The sequence below is a fragment of the Ixodes scapularis genome, unplaced genomic scaffold (assembly GCF_016920785.2).
Source record: "Ixodes scapularis isolate PalLabHiFi unplaced genomic scaffold, ASM1692078v2 PGA_scaffold3__209_contigs__length_174095766, whole genome shotgun sequence".
Classification (NCBI taxonomy): Eukaryota; Metazoa; Arthropoda; class Arachnida; order Ixodida; family Ixodidae; genus Ixodes; species Ixodes scapularis.
The window spans coordinates 24,431,825-24,450,791 of NW_024609868.1; the positions used below are offsets into that span (position 1 = coordinate 24,431,825).

General features: G+C 44.6%; 1 protein-coding gene across 10 annotated transcripts in view; it reads left to right on the forward strand.

The window, feature by feature from the left end:
* The window catches only part of LOC8029528 (ankyrin-3), a 225,125-nt gene that overhangs the window by 145,934 nt on the left and 60,224 nt on the right, over window positions 1-18,967 (forward strand). For all 10 annotated transcript variants that reach the window (XM_042292344.1, XM_042292345.1, XM_042292347.1 and 7 more), the window contains 8 exons: window positions 1,283-1,487; window positions 6,345-6,441; window positions 8,095-8,323; window positions 8,950-9,192; window positions 9,459-9,534; window positions 12,197-12,403; window positions 16,031-16,159; window positions 16,324-16,424. In XM_042292344.1, coding sequence (XP_042148278.1) covers window positions 1,283-1,487; window positions 6,345-6,441; window positions 8,095-8,323; window positions 8,950-9,192; window positions 9,459-9,534; window positions 12,197-12,403; window positions 16,031-16,159; window positions 16,324-16,424 — 1,287 coding nt within the window. The remainder of the gene's footprint in view (window positions 1-1,282; window positions 1,488-6,344; window positions 6,442-8,094; window positions 8,324-8,949; window positions 9,193-9,458; window positions 9,535-12,196; window positions 12,404-16,030; window positions 16,160-16,323; window positions 16,425-18,967) is intronic.

Genomic DNA, 18,967 nt, shown 5'->3' on the forward strand with positions numbered 1-18,967 from the left:
GCGAATACCGAATAGAACAGAATTCGATTGGCTATTCGTATTAACCGAATATTCGCCCATCCCTAAAAAATATGCCATGAGATGGGAGCTTAAAGCAGCTGAAAGGCATTTTTCACTAGTGTATTGAGAAAATAAAATATATAGCTTGTCACTTCCATGAGTGTACAGACCCAAATTTGTGGTATAGTTGAAATAGGACTGATATTTCCTGACAATAAAACGATGCAACAGAAACTCCTTGCAGTCATGTAACATTATGCATCCCTTATATTTACTTGAGCTGACATAACATGATTATTTAACCTTGTTGGATGTGGAATAATGGATATCTAAGGCAACTCTCGGCCAATATAAGAGGTACTAATTGAGATTTTTATTTCTAGTTTAGGCCATTTGTCTTTTAGAGGAGGACCAGGGTTTTGTAATCACTACCGCTTATAAGTAGTTATCAATAAAATGATTACAGCAGTTGTTACTTTTTGTCACATACCTAGTAAAACCACATAATTTGCTTTTCATGCTCTTGCATATTGCACAATGGAAGCAACTTTAAAGTTGAAGCCGATTCGGACATTTCTGCTGGCTTCGTCCACAGCAGCCAAAACGACAGCAACGATAGGGGCGCTGAAATGACCACGACTTACAATTGCATTACGAAGCCACCTATTGCATCGCTTGTCACATTGTGTAAGACAAACACTTGTCTTGGTGACTGTCGTTGCCCACGTTTCGGCCGCCCCGATTGCAACCAACGCAGCTGTCGAAACCAGACTTCAGTTGGGAGAACTGAAAGGTGGGGCGCACGGGAATACACACTAAAATCACAAACTGCCTATCCTTGCCCTGCTAGCCTTGCACCCGAGGTTTCACCTTGTTTACTCACCAATCTCATCTGTGAGGAAGTCACACTCTAGGGAGGGGAACGACAACAGTGTTGTAGAAGGCTCGCACTATGTGCACATCTTTCAGTGTGGTGCTGACATCTGTATTGACTGGGTTTTGTGGTCCGGGTTTAGGTAAAAAATAATATTGCACAAAAGAGAGGAGAAGGACAGAGTAGGACGGGTAAATTCTCACATTTCTTCTACAGTGGGTCCTTTTCAGCGTTCTACGTTTAGCGCCTGTCCTGTCTACTCTGGTCCTTGTCTCTTTAGTGCTATTTTGTTTTGTATTTAAACATGCTCCAACAACCCCAGCAACTCACTGGGCCGAGGTCGTTCGAGCAAGCAGCAGAGAGGAAAAGGGGGCAGGCAGTGAGGGCTGGGTTGGTCCCTTCCTGCAGGCTCAGCCCATCCAGCCCGAGTTGGTGACCAAGCTGCTGGGTCACCGCGTGGCCGTGAGCCCCATAGTCACGGTGGAGCCCCGGAGGCGCAAGTTCCACAAACCCATCACCCTGACCATCCCAGTGCCGCAGGCTGCCACCAAGGGCATGATCAACCAGTATGCCGGGGATGCTCCCACACTCCGCCTCCTCTGCAGCATCACAGGTGGGCGGTTCTTGCCGATGCGCTGGCCGCACTGGCACTGGGGACTGAACCCGTGCCGAGATCTCTCCTCTCTACAAGCTTTGAGGGCTAAGAACTCCCGGCAGGAATGTCTGGTATTAAATTGGAATCAGTGGGTAGGGTCAAGTTGGTCTGGGCATTCCCAGAAATTCTCTTTGGGGTAAGGTGTTAGGTCTCGAAGACTCGAGGTCCGTCAGTTTAATCATTGCGCCGCATATTCGGAAGGCATCTACAAATAGTATATTTTATTATGCTAACACTTCACTGCGCACAAAAAACGACACACTATAAAAATACATACACTCAAAGAAATAACACAGCATTATATTTCAGTACTTCATGAAGTATTGAAGAAGTATATTTTATGTTGAAGTGGAATTTGAGGCAGGCAGTGATTTTGGTCAAATTGTCTTGAATTGAATAGTAGCTGAAGTAGTTGCAGTGTGTGCCACTTAAATTATAAACAAACAAAAAATACGATTATTTGTTTTTAGCATCAAAGTTAGGTATATTCCAATAGCTAGGTATTTAGATGCTTAAAGCAAATGCAAAGAAGTTCTAATTGTAAATAATAATTTTCTAGAGCTTTAACAGTACCTTTGCCTTTCCTTTACTTCGATAAGTATTATGACTTCTCCAATTGAAAGCAAGATTAAGTCTCAGGCTTTCGATATAGGTAGTATATACTATGCTTCACCTAAATTCCTGTTTTTTATCCTTTAAGGAATGGTACTGAGTGCCATGTACCTTAGCCTCTCAATGTCTTTTTGGGCCACATGGCGTGTCTTCGTTAGATTTCTCTGCATGTCAGCGCGTGCCTGCTTGTTCACTGCTGCTCTCTTTTATGTTCTGCTGCCAAAGCACATGGCACTAGCACTGAATTGGCTGCAAATCTGCACCACGCACACTGAAAGTATGCTGGTCGTAGCAACCAAAGATTTATGGATGTGCTAAAAAGCCTAATCATTCTCCTCCAGTTTTCAATCAATGCTGTGATTTCATGAGTCAAATTTATGACAGAATTCCACTTGAAGCTTTGTGGGGCCTTGGATAGATTTGAGCTGTATTTCATTTCTGGGGACTACACTTTATTTATTTGTCATTATTTCTGTGTATTATGATGTCCACTGGGACAACTGACATGATTAGGAGTTATTAGTAGTTTTGTGGCTTTTCGGGAAACCTTATCATTTTTTCTAATCTTGCAAGTTGATGTTTTTTTGCCATCTAATTTTGCCATAACGACGTAAGTGAAGTTCAAAATTTTTTTTTAGTAAAAAAGCTTTTTATGCAAATATATATTGACACTATGGGGCTGTTTGTTCTGTTTCACTATCAAGCTTTGGCATATACACAAATTAATTATCATTGCTTCAAATGCTCCTGCCTCGTAAAGGCGCATTCACACTGGCAACCAGCGACAGTCGCGAGAGCGACTAGTGACATGTGGCAAGCAACCATTGATGTTCACACTGCAGGCGATCGGCGACTCGCTTCTCGAAAGCTTGCGGGAGCTGCTTTCGATTCAGTGCGCACCGCCACAGCTCGCGTTCGCGTTTCGCTGCCTTTTCATTTTCGTTGTCTCACAGCTACATATGCGTTGTCATTGCAATATGAAAGACTGTGTGTACCTGGGTCTTTCGGTACCATGCGGAGAAGCACAATTGCTACATTGGCGTGCACTCGCTCAAACTACCGCGTCGCAGTGCAAACCTGTCCAGAAGTGGCACGGATTTGCTGCCAGGCAAAGTTCTTTTTTCGGGCGCTCGTTCAAATCGTGGTGCTGCGTTTATAAAGCGACAGGTATTCTTTAATAGCGCTGACCAGAGCCGCCGCAGAGACCTCCGTGGTTCTGTTTCCATGGCCACTACTGCAAACCGAAGCGTTGAATGGGCTTTTCGGGAAACCTTATCATTTTTCCTAGTCTTGCAAGTTGATGTTTTTTTTGCCATCTAATTTCGCCATAACAACATAAGTGAAGTTCAAAATTTTTTTTTAGTAAATGTAGAAAGCTTTTAATTTCGTTTCTCCCACAGAAGTTTGGCGTGCTGGGTGTAAACAAACGCGAGGCACACTCTCGTCACCTCCAAAGCGGTGCTAATTGGTCCTGCCACCGGACGACTTAGTGACAAGTCGCAAAATTCAGTTTGGAAACGACTGCTCCAAACCTGTCGCTTTCGCAACTCGCGACAAGCGTTGTCGCGCTGCAGCTTCAACTTGCCGGTGTGAACGCGCCTTAAGATATACTAAAGCTGCCTGCCTGAGCTTGTTAAATGCACCATTTAAATGCTTTAAGTGAGCATACTGCCATTTATGCCAACCTGAACAAGATTATTAATTGAAACAACGCCTGACTTTCTTAGGTGCTGTTATTAAAAAGTTGATGTTAGCCTAACCTAATGTAGCTCCTGCTTAATGTTTCTGATTACCTTAGTTGCAACTAACCGTAAAAACCAGAATGCGCGATGCGTTCGTGCAATCTGTTATTAATACTACCAACTCGTTGCCCACACTAATTCAATAAGCTGTACAATGTATCTGGCACAAAGAGCAATAGGCTGTTAAAAAACTAAAAGGCAAAGCGAATGTTGTACGGTGGGCTGGTTGCCAAGCCATGCAGCCTCTTTGTCTCCTTCCCTGGGGCTTTTTGCTGTGACGTTTTTGTGTGTGTGTATGTGTGCTTTTACTGCTGCTGCCTCTCTGGGACACACCTGTTCTGAAGGCATTCTTCTCTTTCCCTGCTGCCGTGTCTGCCCTCGAGCAGCCAGTCGAAGGCATGGCCAGTTGTCGGGAGAGTACAGGCTCGAAGCAGGTCTCTGCATTTTTGGCTCTTTTCTTCCTTCTTTTTCTCTGGCGTTCCGGCCTTCCCCGCACCGCTGTCGTCCGAGCAGGGGAGCTGTTTCCCAGTTGCCTGGGCTTTCCTTGGTGTTCTTTGATTTCACATTTGGCCTTGATCTACGTCGAGCTCCCCTTTCAGTTTTTCTGAGTTTTCCTCCTTCAAAGGAAATGGGGATGTTTCCACCTGCATCGTGAACTGAGGGCTTTTTGTTGCCCCTCTGTCTTATGAGTTGTAAGTTCAACACACCTTTTTTTGGCAGCTGGATTAGTTCACAGACTAGACTGCCTCCAAGGTATGCAGCACGCAAGTTTCGTGGTTAGGTTTTTTTTTCTTGAGTGGGATTTTAGTGATATAAGCTTGTGCCAGTGCACTTTTGGCATTCTCCGAAATGAAAAGGAGTTTTCTCGCTACTGTAGATCTCGAATATTATCTTGAATGAGCCTGAAAATGTTGCACCCTTCATTGCCTAGAGGTTAAATGGCCTTAGGCTGAACACGATGAGGTAGTACGAGGGTGATCAATAAGTTTTGCCCCTTAGACTAACTTCTTTATTTTATTTTATTCAGCGATGGAATTAAAAGATGTTAATTCAAATGAAGGTTTCGGAACCTCCTTGCACTACTCTCCGCATACCATCGTAGATGATTGAGGGTGGCTGTTGACAACACCAATGCCGTGCTGGAGGAGCAACAGTTCCAAGATGATTTACCTCATTCACCTTACAGGTCGGACATTCTGCCGACAGAGTTGCGGCTGTTTTTCAACATAAAGGAATATCTGAAGGGTACACGGTTTGCGTTCGACGACGAGGTTACCAATGCATTGTCAACAGCTGCCCTCAATCATCTATGGCGGCATGCGGAGAGTAGTGTACAGGCAGCAAAAGTGCATCGCGGCCCCTGGGAAAGAGGAGATTCCAAAACTTTCATTTGAATTTAATATCTTTCAATTTCATTGCTGAATAAAAAAGTTACAACCTAGGATGCAGAACTTATTGACCACCCCACGTATTATAAGTAAGCCATAAACAGCTGCATTTTTCACCTGCACTTTGTATATTTTTCTTTTTGTGTTTTGCTTGCTTGGTGGCTTTTTATAAATGTTTATTTTCTATCTGCCTGTTATCACTGTCCCCTCTCATTGATATTATTATTATTTTGAATTTGACAAACTTTTACAGTGTTTGTACTGTCATACCATCAATTATTCAGAAGTTTTTATTGTATGATGGCAGTGATGTTTTCAGCCTCAAACGTTCATCTGTGGCTAAAAGTTAAGGCTTGTTAACACAGTTGTGTCAACTGCATTGCGTCGTGCAGCACAGCACCTCCCAGTTGGCTCGTCGTAAGGGTTGCCATAGCAACACGACGCAAGCAGTCCTATTGCAGTCAAATGCAACTGTGCGAATGAGCCTCTAGGCTTTTTTGTGAGACCCAACAGCAGCCTTCGGTTGTTTTTTTGTATATTTGTGTGCATGATATTTATTTAAAGTTGGTCAGAACTCCTAGAATACAATCCTATTTGGTGTGCTTTTCTTAGGGTGAATATTCAAATGCAAATTTTCAAAAGGAAGCATACCACAGCACAACCTTGCAAAGCAGAATTTTGTGTAGTTTTGTGTCATGGATAATGCAAGGCCACAATGGGATGCCTATTGCCTTTCAGTGAGTATTTGATCTGCAAGTACAGTGCATTGGGACACAAAAATTTGTCATTTAGCAACCAGAATTTAGCATGTAATGTAATCACTGCACGGTTGTATACTACCGCCTGTAGTAGACCTGTTCCTTGAGGAAAACAAAATGTTTCTTTTGTAGTATGCATTAGCGATTATGCTTAAGTGTGGAATATATTTATAAACAATATAAAAAGAGGAAACTCTTTTCATCTCCAGTTTTAAGTCCAATATTCATATTAAAGGTTGTCGGCCTACTCGTTGGGCTAGATAAAGCTTTTTAGAGGGGTTGACCCCTAGTTCTTAAGGATCATTGTCTTTGCAGGTGGTGCCAATAAGGCACAATGGGAAGATGTCACAGGATCTACGCCTCTCACCTTCGTCAATGACTGCGTCTCCTTCACAACAACGGTATCTGCAAGGTCGGTACATCTTTTTTCGTTTGTACATTTCATAGCTAATTTTCTGGCTGCAGCAAGCAACTAAGCCAAAGATGAACATAGTTATAAGGTACGCAACAGCTGTATGAACCTTACGAAGAAGGCATAAAGGCAGTGCTACTTTAGAACCCGACTCCAGACCTCAGTGAGCTTGATGCATGCATTAAAGCCAGAAAGCCACATTGAAACATCATTACACAGGAAAACGAAATGAGTACCGTATCTACACAAATGTAGGTCGACCCTTTTCCAATTTTTAAAAATCTGAAAGGGGGGGGGGGGGGGTTCGACTGATAATCGAACCAAAGCATTCCACCACCGGCAAAAACAAAACCACCGCGATGTCATGAACACCTCGGCTTGTTATGACTTCAGGCGGCTGTACCTCTAGCATTGCACTATTCTGTGCGCTCATTTTCCAAATTAATTATTTTTTTATTTGTGCGAACGAGTATTATTTATAGCCATTCGCAAATTAACCCGAATGTACGGTGGTGATCAGCGCACGGCATGCCCGACTCCCGGGGGGTGGCGGTACTTCCTGTAAGAGCCACTTCGGAGGCCGCTGGAATAGCCTGACGGCTCACTCACCCCGCGGCTTCTCTTCACAGTTTTTCCCACGATTCACGGTCGCACATCGTTTGATCGAGTGACGAGATCATGCTGGTGTTCTATGTTTTTTTTGTATTGACATGCATGATCCTGGCAGTTTAGGTTTTCAGTGCTTGTGTAGGGCCATTCTTCACTCAGAAGCAACTAACAACTGCGCTGTTGGATGCAAGTTCCACCCATCGGAGAGGGTGATGCTTTAGTGGAGTTTGCAGTGGCGCGGGATCTTAAACTGTGTCTATGGCGGCAAACGAAGAGGCTTCCGTGGGCCAAAGTCTGAGTAGGTGGGGATGCCTTTTGGAGTTGGAGGTCAGGTTTGCAATCAGTCCCTACCCGTGACGTCCAACGCAATCGCCGAGCAGGTGTGAAAGAGGCGGTTGATGCTGTCATTTGCGAAGTGTGAGATTTTGTTGGACGACGCCGACGACGTGCATAGAGAACGTAGCAGTGATGACGACGGGACTGACATCAACAGTGCAGATAAGTCCGTAGTCTAGTTGCGGACGGAGTGAGAACTACAGTGAGCAGCTTCAGTTGTCCCGCCTCCAGCGTGAACTTCCTAGTTTCGATAACGCCTGGTCATCTCGTGCACCTCGCGCATTCATGCGCAGCCAAAGCACCCAGAAGGCATAGATCGCGAGTTGGAGGCTCGGCTTTCGAAACAGATACTTTGCCGTACGTTCGCAATAAAATGCGCACCTTAAGTTTTTTATTTTTTTTGCTGGTGTGCGATGTGGGGGGGGGGGGGGTTGACTTACAATCGGTGTAAATACTACATAGTACCATGCAGAGTGCTTATAACTTTCTCTGCTACATGCGTATATGAAGTAATGAAAAATTGCCCAAATCAAAGTTCTTAATTTTTTTTAGATTTTTATGCGTTCAATGGTATATACTACCCAGTGGCATATGAACACAGAGGGGGAGGGGGTGATCACTCTCTCCTCCCCCAGACACTTTATGTAATGGTGGCGACCTTAGGCAGTCGGAAACCCGCGCCTCGGCATGAACTTCTTGCGCTTCCAGGTTCTGGCTGATGGACTGCCGGCAAGTGAGCGAGGCGACCAAGTTTGCGACGGAGCTGTACGCAGAGGCGATTCACGTGCCATTCATGGCCAAGTTCGTGGTGTTTGCCAAGAGGCAGGACCCCATGGAGGCGCAGCTACGGGTGTTTTGCATGACGGACGACAAGGAGGACAAGACCCTTGAGACGCAGGAGCACTTCAGCGAAGTGGCCAAGAGCAGGGACGTTGAGGTCAGTCCTGCTTTGACGCAGCCTCTCCTACCGTGAGTTGGTTCTCAGCAGAACAGCCGTAGCCTCATTGTAGCTATAAAGTATACTGTGTGCTAAATGATAGCTGTAATCAGCTGATGAATGTTGATTTGTTTGCAACGCATATGCCTTCATTTCTGACTAATTCTACCTTGGACATCCGTAACTGATCAAAATCACTCGAAAATGCTTGGGAGACCCTGGAATTTTACTGTTACTTAAAAGGTTTTTCAATTGCCAACTTTTTGCATTTCTGAAGCCCTCCTATTAAAGCCATGGGCTTTAGTGTAAGATGTGAAAATTACAAAAAACAACATTTTTAGTTTTACGTTTTCATGCAGAACAGTGAAAGTAAGGTGACGGCACAAATCCTACATGCCGTCGGTACAATTTCTTCTCTAAAGTTCAAATGTTTAGTGGCAAAAACATAATTGGAAATTTCCTTTCACCAGAGAGGTGACATCCCCAATGATGTATAGTATAGCCCGAATTGCAAATAAGTCAAAGCAAAATAAGCGGAAGAACTCGTCAGGGCCGTAAAACAGAGCATCGCCTCGCCGGGAGCAAAAGATGCACTCTCGTCACGAGCGCCCCTCTGGCCGCCGCAGGTGTTGGAGAACAAGTCCCAGTACTTGGAGTTTGCGGGCAACCTGGTCCCCGTGACCAAGTCCGGAGAGCAGCTGAAGCTGCACTTCCAGGCATTCCGGGAGAACCGGGTACCCTTTGTGGTACGCGTCAAGGACATCCACCAGGAGCCCCTGGGACGGGTGGCCTTCATGCGAGAGCCTCGGGCTGCGCGCACCGAGCCGCCTCAAGTGCCCCTGTGCAACCTCAACATTGCCCTCCCTGAGGTGAGTACCCCCTCCCCTCTGAGCAAGCGCCCTTGGACAACAAGGCCGTGGCGCCGGACTTTCTGTGTCGCCCGTCGGAGACCCGTGCGGGGCAGAGACGGGACATGAGCACCGTTTCAGCATTTTACTCGAACTCGCAATCGATCGGTAAATGTGCTAGTCCCTAGGCGACATAAAAAGTCCAGCTCTCTACGGCCTCGTTATGCGGGAACCATTGCTCGGAAGGTCGGCTCTAAATTCTTGCACCGACGTTTTCGCGCTTGCAGTTCGAGGCGTCCCGAGCTGTGTCTGAACTCGTCACCTTGGAGAAGAAGTATGGCTTTGTCGAAGAGACCGGGCTAGGTGAGTCTCGCTCTTGTGGTCATCCTGGTTGCGGGTCGGCAGCTGTTCGTTGTGGCATTTGACTGAATAGACAACTACTTCCGAAAATCATTGCATGCAACACTGCACCCGTTGCGTTGTGGGAGCTTTTTGGCCACGGGGAGGAGTGGCGTGGTCTTAGTTTTAATTGCCCCTTTGACAAAGTAGCGAGCATCGCCACTGCATGAAAATAAAGTCGAGTCGCCATTGAAATACGGCCCTCTAGCCTGTATTTTAATGTAAGGAGCTGCTTAGACTTAGCGAGGAGTAGGTAGGGGTACGGCCGGCCACATACCATAAATCTCTGGCGGCCGGCTACTACTCTAGGGTGCAGCATGACCCTCCAGGCTAACGGATCATTTAACGAGCCTTGTACTTTGTGGAGAAACTGTTTAACAGGATTGTTGTTGTTGGTCTAATATAGTGCTTCTTTTTCTTCTATTTTCTGTCGTAGTTCCGTTCTTACCTGCGCACAAACTGTGGCATCTCGGGAGCCCAAAAGAAAGTGCACCAGCATTTTATCCGTACTGGTAGGGGACACAAACAGCATTATAAATTTAAGGAAAGTTGCACATTTACAAATGCAAGGACTGTACTTGGTCGTGACAGGATGTCGTGAAGTGAGGTTGGCAGATCGAAAGCCGAAATTGTTTCCAATGGGATCCCAAGGTGCTTTGCGTTGGGCTACGCCACTAGGATGGCTTTGATTTTGCGAGAGGTCTATTTTGAAGGCGTGTTTGGCTGTCTTTTTGTGTTGATGCTTTCAGGAATATTGATTTTGTTTGTAAATTAATTTTTGGGTTAGATACTACAGAGTGCTGTTGAACTTAAAACGTTTGCTTCAAATGGCAAAGGTTCGGCCATTGTCATTCTTCCTTTTCGTATCCTTAGGGAACTGCCAACTCTAACCTGTTTTTTTTTTTTTAACTCGACTGGGAATGCACAAAAATCCAAATAACCTGGCAGTTGAAAAAACTAATTTGGAACTAGTACCCGACTATAACCTTAATTCTCTGTTGCGTAGGACGTGGTGTAGGTGTTTACAAGTCAAAACCAAGATGGCAGCGACTCGGTTTGAAGCGGCACTTACGGCAGTTTGGCGAGCGCAAAGCTGCGAACCGTACAAACCAAGTCCGAAAAATTGAGCAACAAATTGTATGGCTTTCAAAATTTTTATTCACTATAACTTCATGGGCTGAGTGAGGGTTTTGTGAAGATATCCGAATAGTTGAGTTGGTCTGGGTATCCGAAGAATCGGTAGGTGACCATACTGGCAATTATTTGGGAGGGAGGATGGGATCTCTTTTATAGCTAGTAGTGCTTTTGCTTTAGATCGTACAATCTCTTTTTCTTCTTTGAAAAGTGGTAGTCGAACTTCAATCAAAATTACTTGTTTTCCTTCCACAAAAGTGTTAATAACAATGCCTGAACACTTCTAAACTCAAGCACATGCAGCAGGCTGATTTTGTTTTTTTTATTTTTTTTTTGAAGGGGCTTTATTAATTTGGTTACTGTAATATTTCTAGAAATGCCCCACCCCCAAAAATAACCCACCCCTATTTTTGGCAAGATTTGCTACTTTTCTTTCAAAAACACAGACATATAGTTTACTTCTAGCAATTGCAGGGCCCTGGCCAACAGTGACCTCGGCAAAAACGGTGTTATTTAACCACGGCGGGAGATAAGCGCACATTGATGACTGGGAAGCACAGTCGTCTGGTTCATCAAGCCTCCCTGCAATTACAAGTTTCGTAGGTCAAAGAATTTAAAACTAGCATCTTTTCAACCGATCACTCACCGCAAGTTAGCTCACTCCTTATTTTCACACAATTTGTCTTCGATTTTAGGTGGGCTATATCCTGGGATATTATGGTGTCTTTTTAGGGGCGAAGCTCCATAGTTCTAGCCTTGTCCGGCGTCCGTGCTCACATCGATTGCCATCCCATCTGTCTTCTTAAAAAAAAAAATGTTTGCGCAGTTGACAGGATTCGAATCTGTGCGGGGAGACCCCAATGGATTTCTAGTCCATTGCCTTAACCACTCGGCCATGACTGCGGGACGAGTAGGGGGCTCTGAGATGTGGTAGTAACTCAAGAGCTGGGGATGTCATGGATGAAACGTTGCATGTAGCCGCTGAACGTCTATACAGGAGAGGGCGCTGCGGTCAAATGCGTATATAATCGCGTTAAACTTTCCATGCATTGGCTCAACCTTTATAGACGAGAGGGTGCTGTGGTCAAATGCTCAAATGCGTATATAAAGTCCAAACGCAACCCGGAACTCAGCACTACCTATGAGCAATAAAAATAAATCTGCACCATCAGCACTACCTATGAACAAAATCAGTATCATCAGCACTACCAGAGCTTCGCCCCAATCAACATCACTCACCACGTGGAGATATTTAACGAGTGTGTAAGAAGCCAGTGATCAGGTGGATTTTCATCTTGAAGGCAAAGATAAGCATTAGGGTGGGAACACGAAGGGGAACAAACTAAACAACTGTTACGCATTTTTCCTCGAGCAGTTCGGGAGAACTTGGGTTGGTTGCATCAAGTGGCAGACGATGCTTGATGCCAGGCTAGAAAATGTGTTTTAAGCTCGTTCCTGAGCAGGGAGCGTCTGACAAGGACGTCTCGTGCAGCCAAACCAGAACTGATCCATCGGGCGGACCTGCGACTGTCCGACATAGCGCGAGAGCTCGGCGCAGACTGGGTGCCCCTGGCGGCGCAGCTCGACGTCCCGGACCAGGACGTCAGTTCCATCCGGAGCGAGTGCCCCAGCGACCTGGGACAACAGGCCCTACTTATGCTCCGCCTCTGGATGAAGCGTGCCAACACCAAGGCCACTGGTAGGGCAACATTTCCCTATCTCGTAGGCTCTTAAACTGGGCTCCTAGGAAGCCGGGGGTTGCCCAGAGTACACTCATGGGTCCCCTAAACTTCCCAACTTCCTCGACTGTTCTTAGTGGAGTGTTTTTGCAGTTGAAGGGGCGACTCTGGTCTTAGTCATTTTTTTCTCCTTTCTCTTCCAATTTAGATTCTCACTTCCACTATGACTTTTAATGCTAAGCACGAACATACCATATTTACTCGAGTATAACCCGCACTATTTATGAGCAAGGCCCTTGTGTCTACTTTCCCGCAGAGCACTTATACAGCCAATCATTGCATTGTGCATAAATAACATAGCGAATAACTAGATCAAGAACATGACTCCTTACACAAATGCAACCTTCACAGATGGTATCTTTGCACGAAGATACCATCTCTATCCTGTAAACAGGTGGTATCATTCTGTCGATCGCGGTGATTGGCAATCCGCGTGCTCCGCAGAAAAGCAAACCCTCAGGTTTTCTTCATAAATAGCGTGGGTTATACAAGTAAATACGATAAGCTCATTGTCTTCCCATCTATTATAGTTTTCGAGAAAATCTTGACTTTATCACTTATGTTTCTGTTCAATTTTTCTACAATGCCCCCACTGAAAAGTATGGCACAAAGTAGTCTTATATGTCTTCATATCCTACAAACAGTAGAAGATGCAACAAAACCATTCTTATATGTCAGCTTCATTCTGGAAAAGGTTATCGCAAGTTGAAATTATTTTGCTGATTAGAGGGGCATTATTAAGGTCTTTGCCAATTAAAAAATTTTGTAGTTTACATTTTTTTAAAATAGGACTAGTTTGTTGCAATCTCTGATTCATGAGTAGAGAAATCAATTTTCAAGAAAGTATTCTCAAATTCGGGCTTTTAGGTTATTCTTAAAAACATCAGTATAATTATTAATTAATGATATAGAGCATTATTTTTCTTTTTCCCAGACAAGTTAGTTAAGTACTCAAGATAGCATTGGAACATGGTATAAGAGTTCACTTGGGATTTTCGATTTTTCCTGCACATTTATGCCTATCTAATCTTCTAAATGCGCAGCAGCAGCATATCTGTCTTCATCGTAGTCTTGTCGGGTTTTTGGAGATGTCTGATTTGATAGAACATTCTCTCAACATCTCAGCTTACGCTTACATTTGCAATGCATAACAATATCATTTCAGTGACTGGAACAAAATATCTGCTGTTCCTTCTTTTTCTTCTTTTTTTGTGCTAGTTGAAACAAAGAGAGGGCAAAGTATACTTCAAAATATAGATGTAAAATCAACATTTCAGGGCTCGATTTTTGTCGCTGCAGTTCACTGAAGACAATAGAACCTAAGTTTGTTCCAGAGGTCTGGAGCTAGTGCACGTGTTCCTACCAACCGTTTGTTTCTAAAAAAAGAATATCTTTGGAGCAGAGTACCGTAATATCCCGAGTCATCGCCCATCCCCGAGCCATCGCCCACCCCATTTTTTGGGCCAATATCGATTTCCGAAAAAAACACCGAGTCATCGCCCACCCCTTCAAATACCCCAGCGCGGACTCAGCGATCCGCGAACACTCATCCTACCCGAATGACGCGGCCGCGAACCTTATAGTTGGAGGACGTTCGCGACAAAGTAAAACGAAGGAGGGAAAGACACTTCTTTTTGTTTACGAATTTCCTCCGTGAGCGACCCCAAAGTGGTCCTGTATCCGTGCGAAAAGAAACCGATGGAGATAACAAAATAAGAGTTTGTTAATGTAACCGCGGAGTGTTAGGTCAAAGTCTGTCTCCGCCAAAGTAAGGTCACCGCGAACCCGCTCCTTCTTCCCGCCCGTCGCGACCGCGGTTGTGCAACATTTTAGGCAAAGCCAACGCGTAAATAAAGCTTTTCTGGAACGCCCCACACAGACGTTTGCAGAGCGTCCCAACCGTACATTGATAGCCCGCCGTGTACGGACGCACGTTATGTACGCACCAAACAAGAAAGTTGCGCAAGAGCTTGCAATTGACAAGGCGCCCGACTTGGCCCGACGCCAAAGTACTTGCCAACGCGACCCCGGGCTTTCCCGCTTTCCCAGCAATGCTCTTGGTCGCTTCTTCGGTCCGCTCGCTCGCTCGCTCGTTGCGCCTGGTCGGTTTTTCTATTTTCTTGTAGACTTCTTTTTTTTACTCACTAGGAGAACATAGTGGTGACATTCTTTCACGGAACAAACGTTCGCGCTATATGCAGATCGGCGGTGTTTCTAGCGCGTATGCAAGCAACGGACTTCGCTATAGTAAAATATTCTTTCGTGAGCATTTTTTTTCTATAAAACAATGAAACTAAATCGAGTTTTGAGTTTGATGTATCTCTTGTGCACCAGCGCTAGATACGCAGAGAAAAATAGGCGGTGTTGTCCGCTTTTTTTCAAGTGTTTGTGCTCACCCACCGAGACATGGCCCACCCCACTTTTTTAATGAATTTCAGGCGGTAAGGGGGTGGGCGATGACTCGGGATATTACGGTAATCTGGAAAATGGTGAAATTCAATGTCTGAATTAGGTGCAAAAATCGGCTTTTACTCGACTTTCAAGAAATATTTTCGAGGTGGTAATATTGGGGAATAGCGGGTTTGATTTAAAAACAAAACATCCTGTTTATGACATATCGAGCCCTATTTACGGACGCGCCATCGACAAACAAGTCAGCGTCCCCCCACATTAAGTGAGGACATTGCGCATACGCGAACTGAAGCGTCTTCACATGGTGCCGTGCCGACAACAGCACTACCGCAGAGTATTGACGTCAGGGCCACGTGGGGGTGTATAAAAGGAATTCGGACCCAAGTTCTAGTTCCAAAGAAACCGTGTGCAAAAAACTGTGCATTGTGGCAAAAAATTAATTTTGAGAAAGCAGGTAAGGTTTTCCAGAACGTGCTTGTAAACATCCCAAGTATGAAACTTTGAATCAATGTAACCACACAGATGTGCACTTTCTGAGTGTAGTAATTAGAAAATGTGTTTGTGTGTGACTTAAAGATATAAAAGAAATGTTCTTAAAATCTCTTTTTTTTTTTAATGATTACGGTGCCTTTTAAACACTATTCTAGCAGACTTGACTTTGAGTCATCCTTCGATGCCTAACTATGAGCCAAACGCCCTCTCGCTTGTGCATTGCTGTTTACAAGCTCTGTAGACTTCTGCACAGCTTTCTCGCATCAATTTCAAGACCGAGAGGGGTCCTTGGCATTTGAGAACCCCTGCCCTACCTTTTCAAGTTCTGCCTGCGGAGAACTGCATTGCCTCCTTTCTCTCTCTCTTTGTGCACCTCTTGTGGGGAGAAGGAAAGAACCCCTGGTGCAAACTTCAACATATGAACTACTTCACAATTGACAAGAAAGACTTTTTGGAGAGGCTGAGCTTTTTGGGCAGCCCGTGCACGACACTCCAAACAGAGGGAAGGGGGAGAAATTCCGAGTAACAACTCTCTGTGGCTTGGTCCATAATACTCGTAAAAGCTCTGTTGAACGAGTACGGTGTGCCACCTATTCAGTTGTGCGGTGTTTTCTTTCTTAATAGTAAAAGTATTTCAATGGTTGACTATTCTAACATCACTAAATCGGCCCCTTCCTCAACAGGCAACAACCTGGAGAAAGGCTTGCGAAGGATCAATCGCGAGGACATTGTCAACAAGTGCATGTTCAACGTGGAACTTGTCACTGACGACGTAGAAAAGGCCGTTGCCAAAGTTCACCTCGACCAGTCCGGTGAGTCGGGGCAGCCTCTGGAACCAGGCATCCGCTTTTTTTGTTGGTGCTGTGCACTCTAAGGTTCTTTTGAGCAACATACGTTATGCGAGGGCTGCTTGGTTTTATTGCAGGCAGTTGTTTCAGGTTTATGTGCTGCCACCATCAATACACTTTTTGTGCAGGGTTCGACACTTTCCGAGAGGAACTGGGGGCTCCCAAAACTTCATCACTGAAGAGGGATGCTTCCTTGGATGTCTCTTACGACGAACCAGACCTCATGAAGGTGAGGCACTTGCCTGACTTCACAAGACACTTGTAACTTCATTCTAGCACATTGAGAATCTTGATTTTATAATGTAACACTACTGCTGTGCTGTTCTGATCAGTCATATTGTTCAGCTTAGCACAACCGGCATTTGGGGTCCAGTATTTTTCAAATGTTTACAGATCACAGGAGAGGTGGATTTCGTCCTGGCTTGTCTTAAGGTTCCGTTGATGACTTTTTGAATTTTCTTTGATTCCCAATGATTGGGTTATTGAGGCAGATGCAAATTGGTCATTACTATGGTACCTGGGATGCATCCCTCATTGGTGCACAGTGATTTATGCATCCCATGCATTGGAATGTCGGGGACAAGGCAATGACTTGTCTTTTCGCAGGGACATTTGGGGAAGGGCTCAGATTGTCACAATCCTGGTGATTGGTCATATGAAGGCATTGCTGTTGTCACTGTCGTCAATGGCCAGTCAACAACGGGTTATAGCTGATCAGGCATCTGCCATCCACACTTTTGCTGCTGACACAATAAGGGTTGGTGAACACAAGAAAGAGTTCAGGTGGTGAAATCAGTACATGGTACACATGGGATATGGCCCATTTCTCACATGCCAATTTGTCATAGGCCAGCTGGTAATAGGCCCATTCATCATAGTGAAACATTCATCATAGGAAGATTCGTCGCTGTAAGAACTCGTTACACATGAACCTTAGGTTCGTTATGTGTTTTGGTCTATTTGGTTTTCCTAAGAGGTTCTGCAAAGGGATCAGCCTGGGTAAACAAAAACAAGGTCAGTGAGGTTGATCACAGGCAAGGACTTTCTAACAACAGCTGCAAGAACGACAGCCAGAAGTTTAACGTGATCACTATTGTCACATAGTCATTTGCGAATGGGGAATTTTTAGTTTGAGTGAATTCAAAGCAAATACTGGTTGCGATCGAATTGTTTCTAATTTAATATTGAATAGTTTTTCCGAGCCTTTTACTACCGTACACCATACTTAAACAAATATTTCGCTGAATTCGTGAAGGTTGTTACCAGCCTTTCACTTGTTCCCTTCTAAGCTAAGTCAATTTTAATACTATTATTTATGAACTGTAGCATATAAACAACAGATTTTTTGCAGCTACATCAATCGAGGGGATTTATAAACTTGCTTGCTATATGCAAATTTTCTTTCTTCAACTTCAAATTTGACAAAAAAAGAAACCAAGCATGAATGATGAACACGGGTTGCGAAACAGTATTGCCTGACATATACTCTTGGCATGGCCTTCGTGATACTCGTCACGCAAAGCTCTCCTCTGGCCTTTCCAAATGCTCCTTTTCCTAGCAGTGCTGGCATTAGCATCTCAAGCGTTAAATGTGTGCACGCGGTACAAAGCTCGTATTTTCGTTAACACTGCGGAGGTCGAGGCGCGCAAGTGCGTTGAGACGCGATTCAAGTGCTAGTCAGCTGTTGCACTGGCTCTGGCAGTGCTTTCTTTCACCCAGCGTTTACCGAGTTGCGGCTTCTCGCAAACCGGCCCTGATTACCAGTATACAGTGGGAGAGACTGTCACAAAAAATACCACTGCAGCGAAAGGGCCGAAGCCGTCAAGGCCCAGCCAATGGCAAATTAAGTCATGGCGAGACTGCATTCGACAGAACACAAACGACAGAACACAAGCAGTGGGTAAAATTAAGCGCATAAAGATAAAAAATAACACTCGGATTTTAACCTTCTGCTTGCTTAAAAAAGTAATGTCTGTTGTGGTGATTTGCAACGAGCGTAAATTGTTTGAACGAGCAGATTTTTAAGCCCAATAATGTTGATTTCAAGCTTGGTACCTAGCGGCCTCATGGCAGAAACAGCTGCAAGCCATTTTTTTTCTCTGACAGTCTCTCCTGATGAATGGAATGGCTGGAGGAGAGCTTTTCTCGCCAAGAATCTCGGAGGTCATACTCTTGCGTAAATGCATAATTATAGCTCAAAAGACTAGGACAGGAAGGAGATATGGGACAGGCGAGAGTGAATAATGAAAACCCAACTAGCCCAACAGTTAATTTTAATTCTCTTGCACAGGGTGTCGAACCGAAATGTTTTTCGTTCCGGTTTTCGTTCCGGTTCAGGGAAAATGGTTCAACTCCGGAGTGAAAAAATAAAGGTTCAAACCGGTTCGAACCGGTTTGTGCTCATATGCTACAACATCAATTGAGGACTGCAAAAGATAAACTATGCATATTTTATGAAGGTGGTACATATAAAAAGCAAAGTCTCACATTACTATGTGGAACGAACTACCGTATTTATCCGAAAATAGGTCGACCACGAAAATAGGTCGACCCCTATTTATTGAGCCCACCGAGAATAAAAAAAAATAATTCAAATATAGGTCGAACTTTCTTTTCTTTTTTTTTTAAAGGAACAGGGGAAAGTTATGGCAAAAGAAACAAACCTTTATTTACAGCACTCTCAGCTAAATCACAGGGCGACGTCAAAAACTTATTCATTGTCAGAACTTCCGGACATATCATCGTCCGAAGCTTTGTAAGCTTGGTAGACAT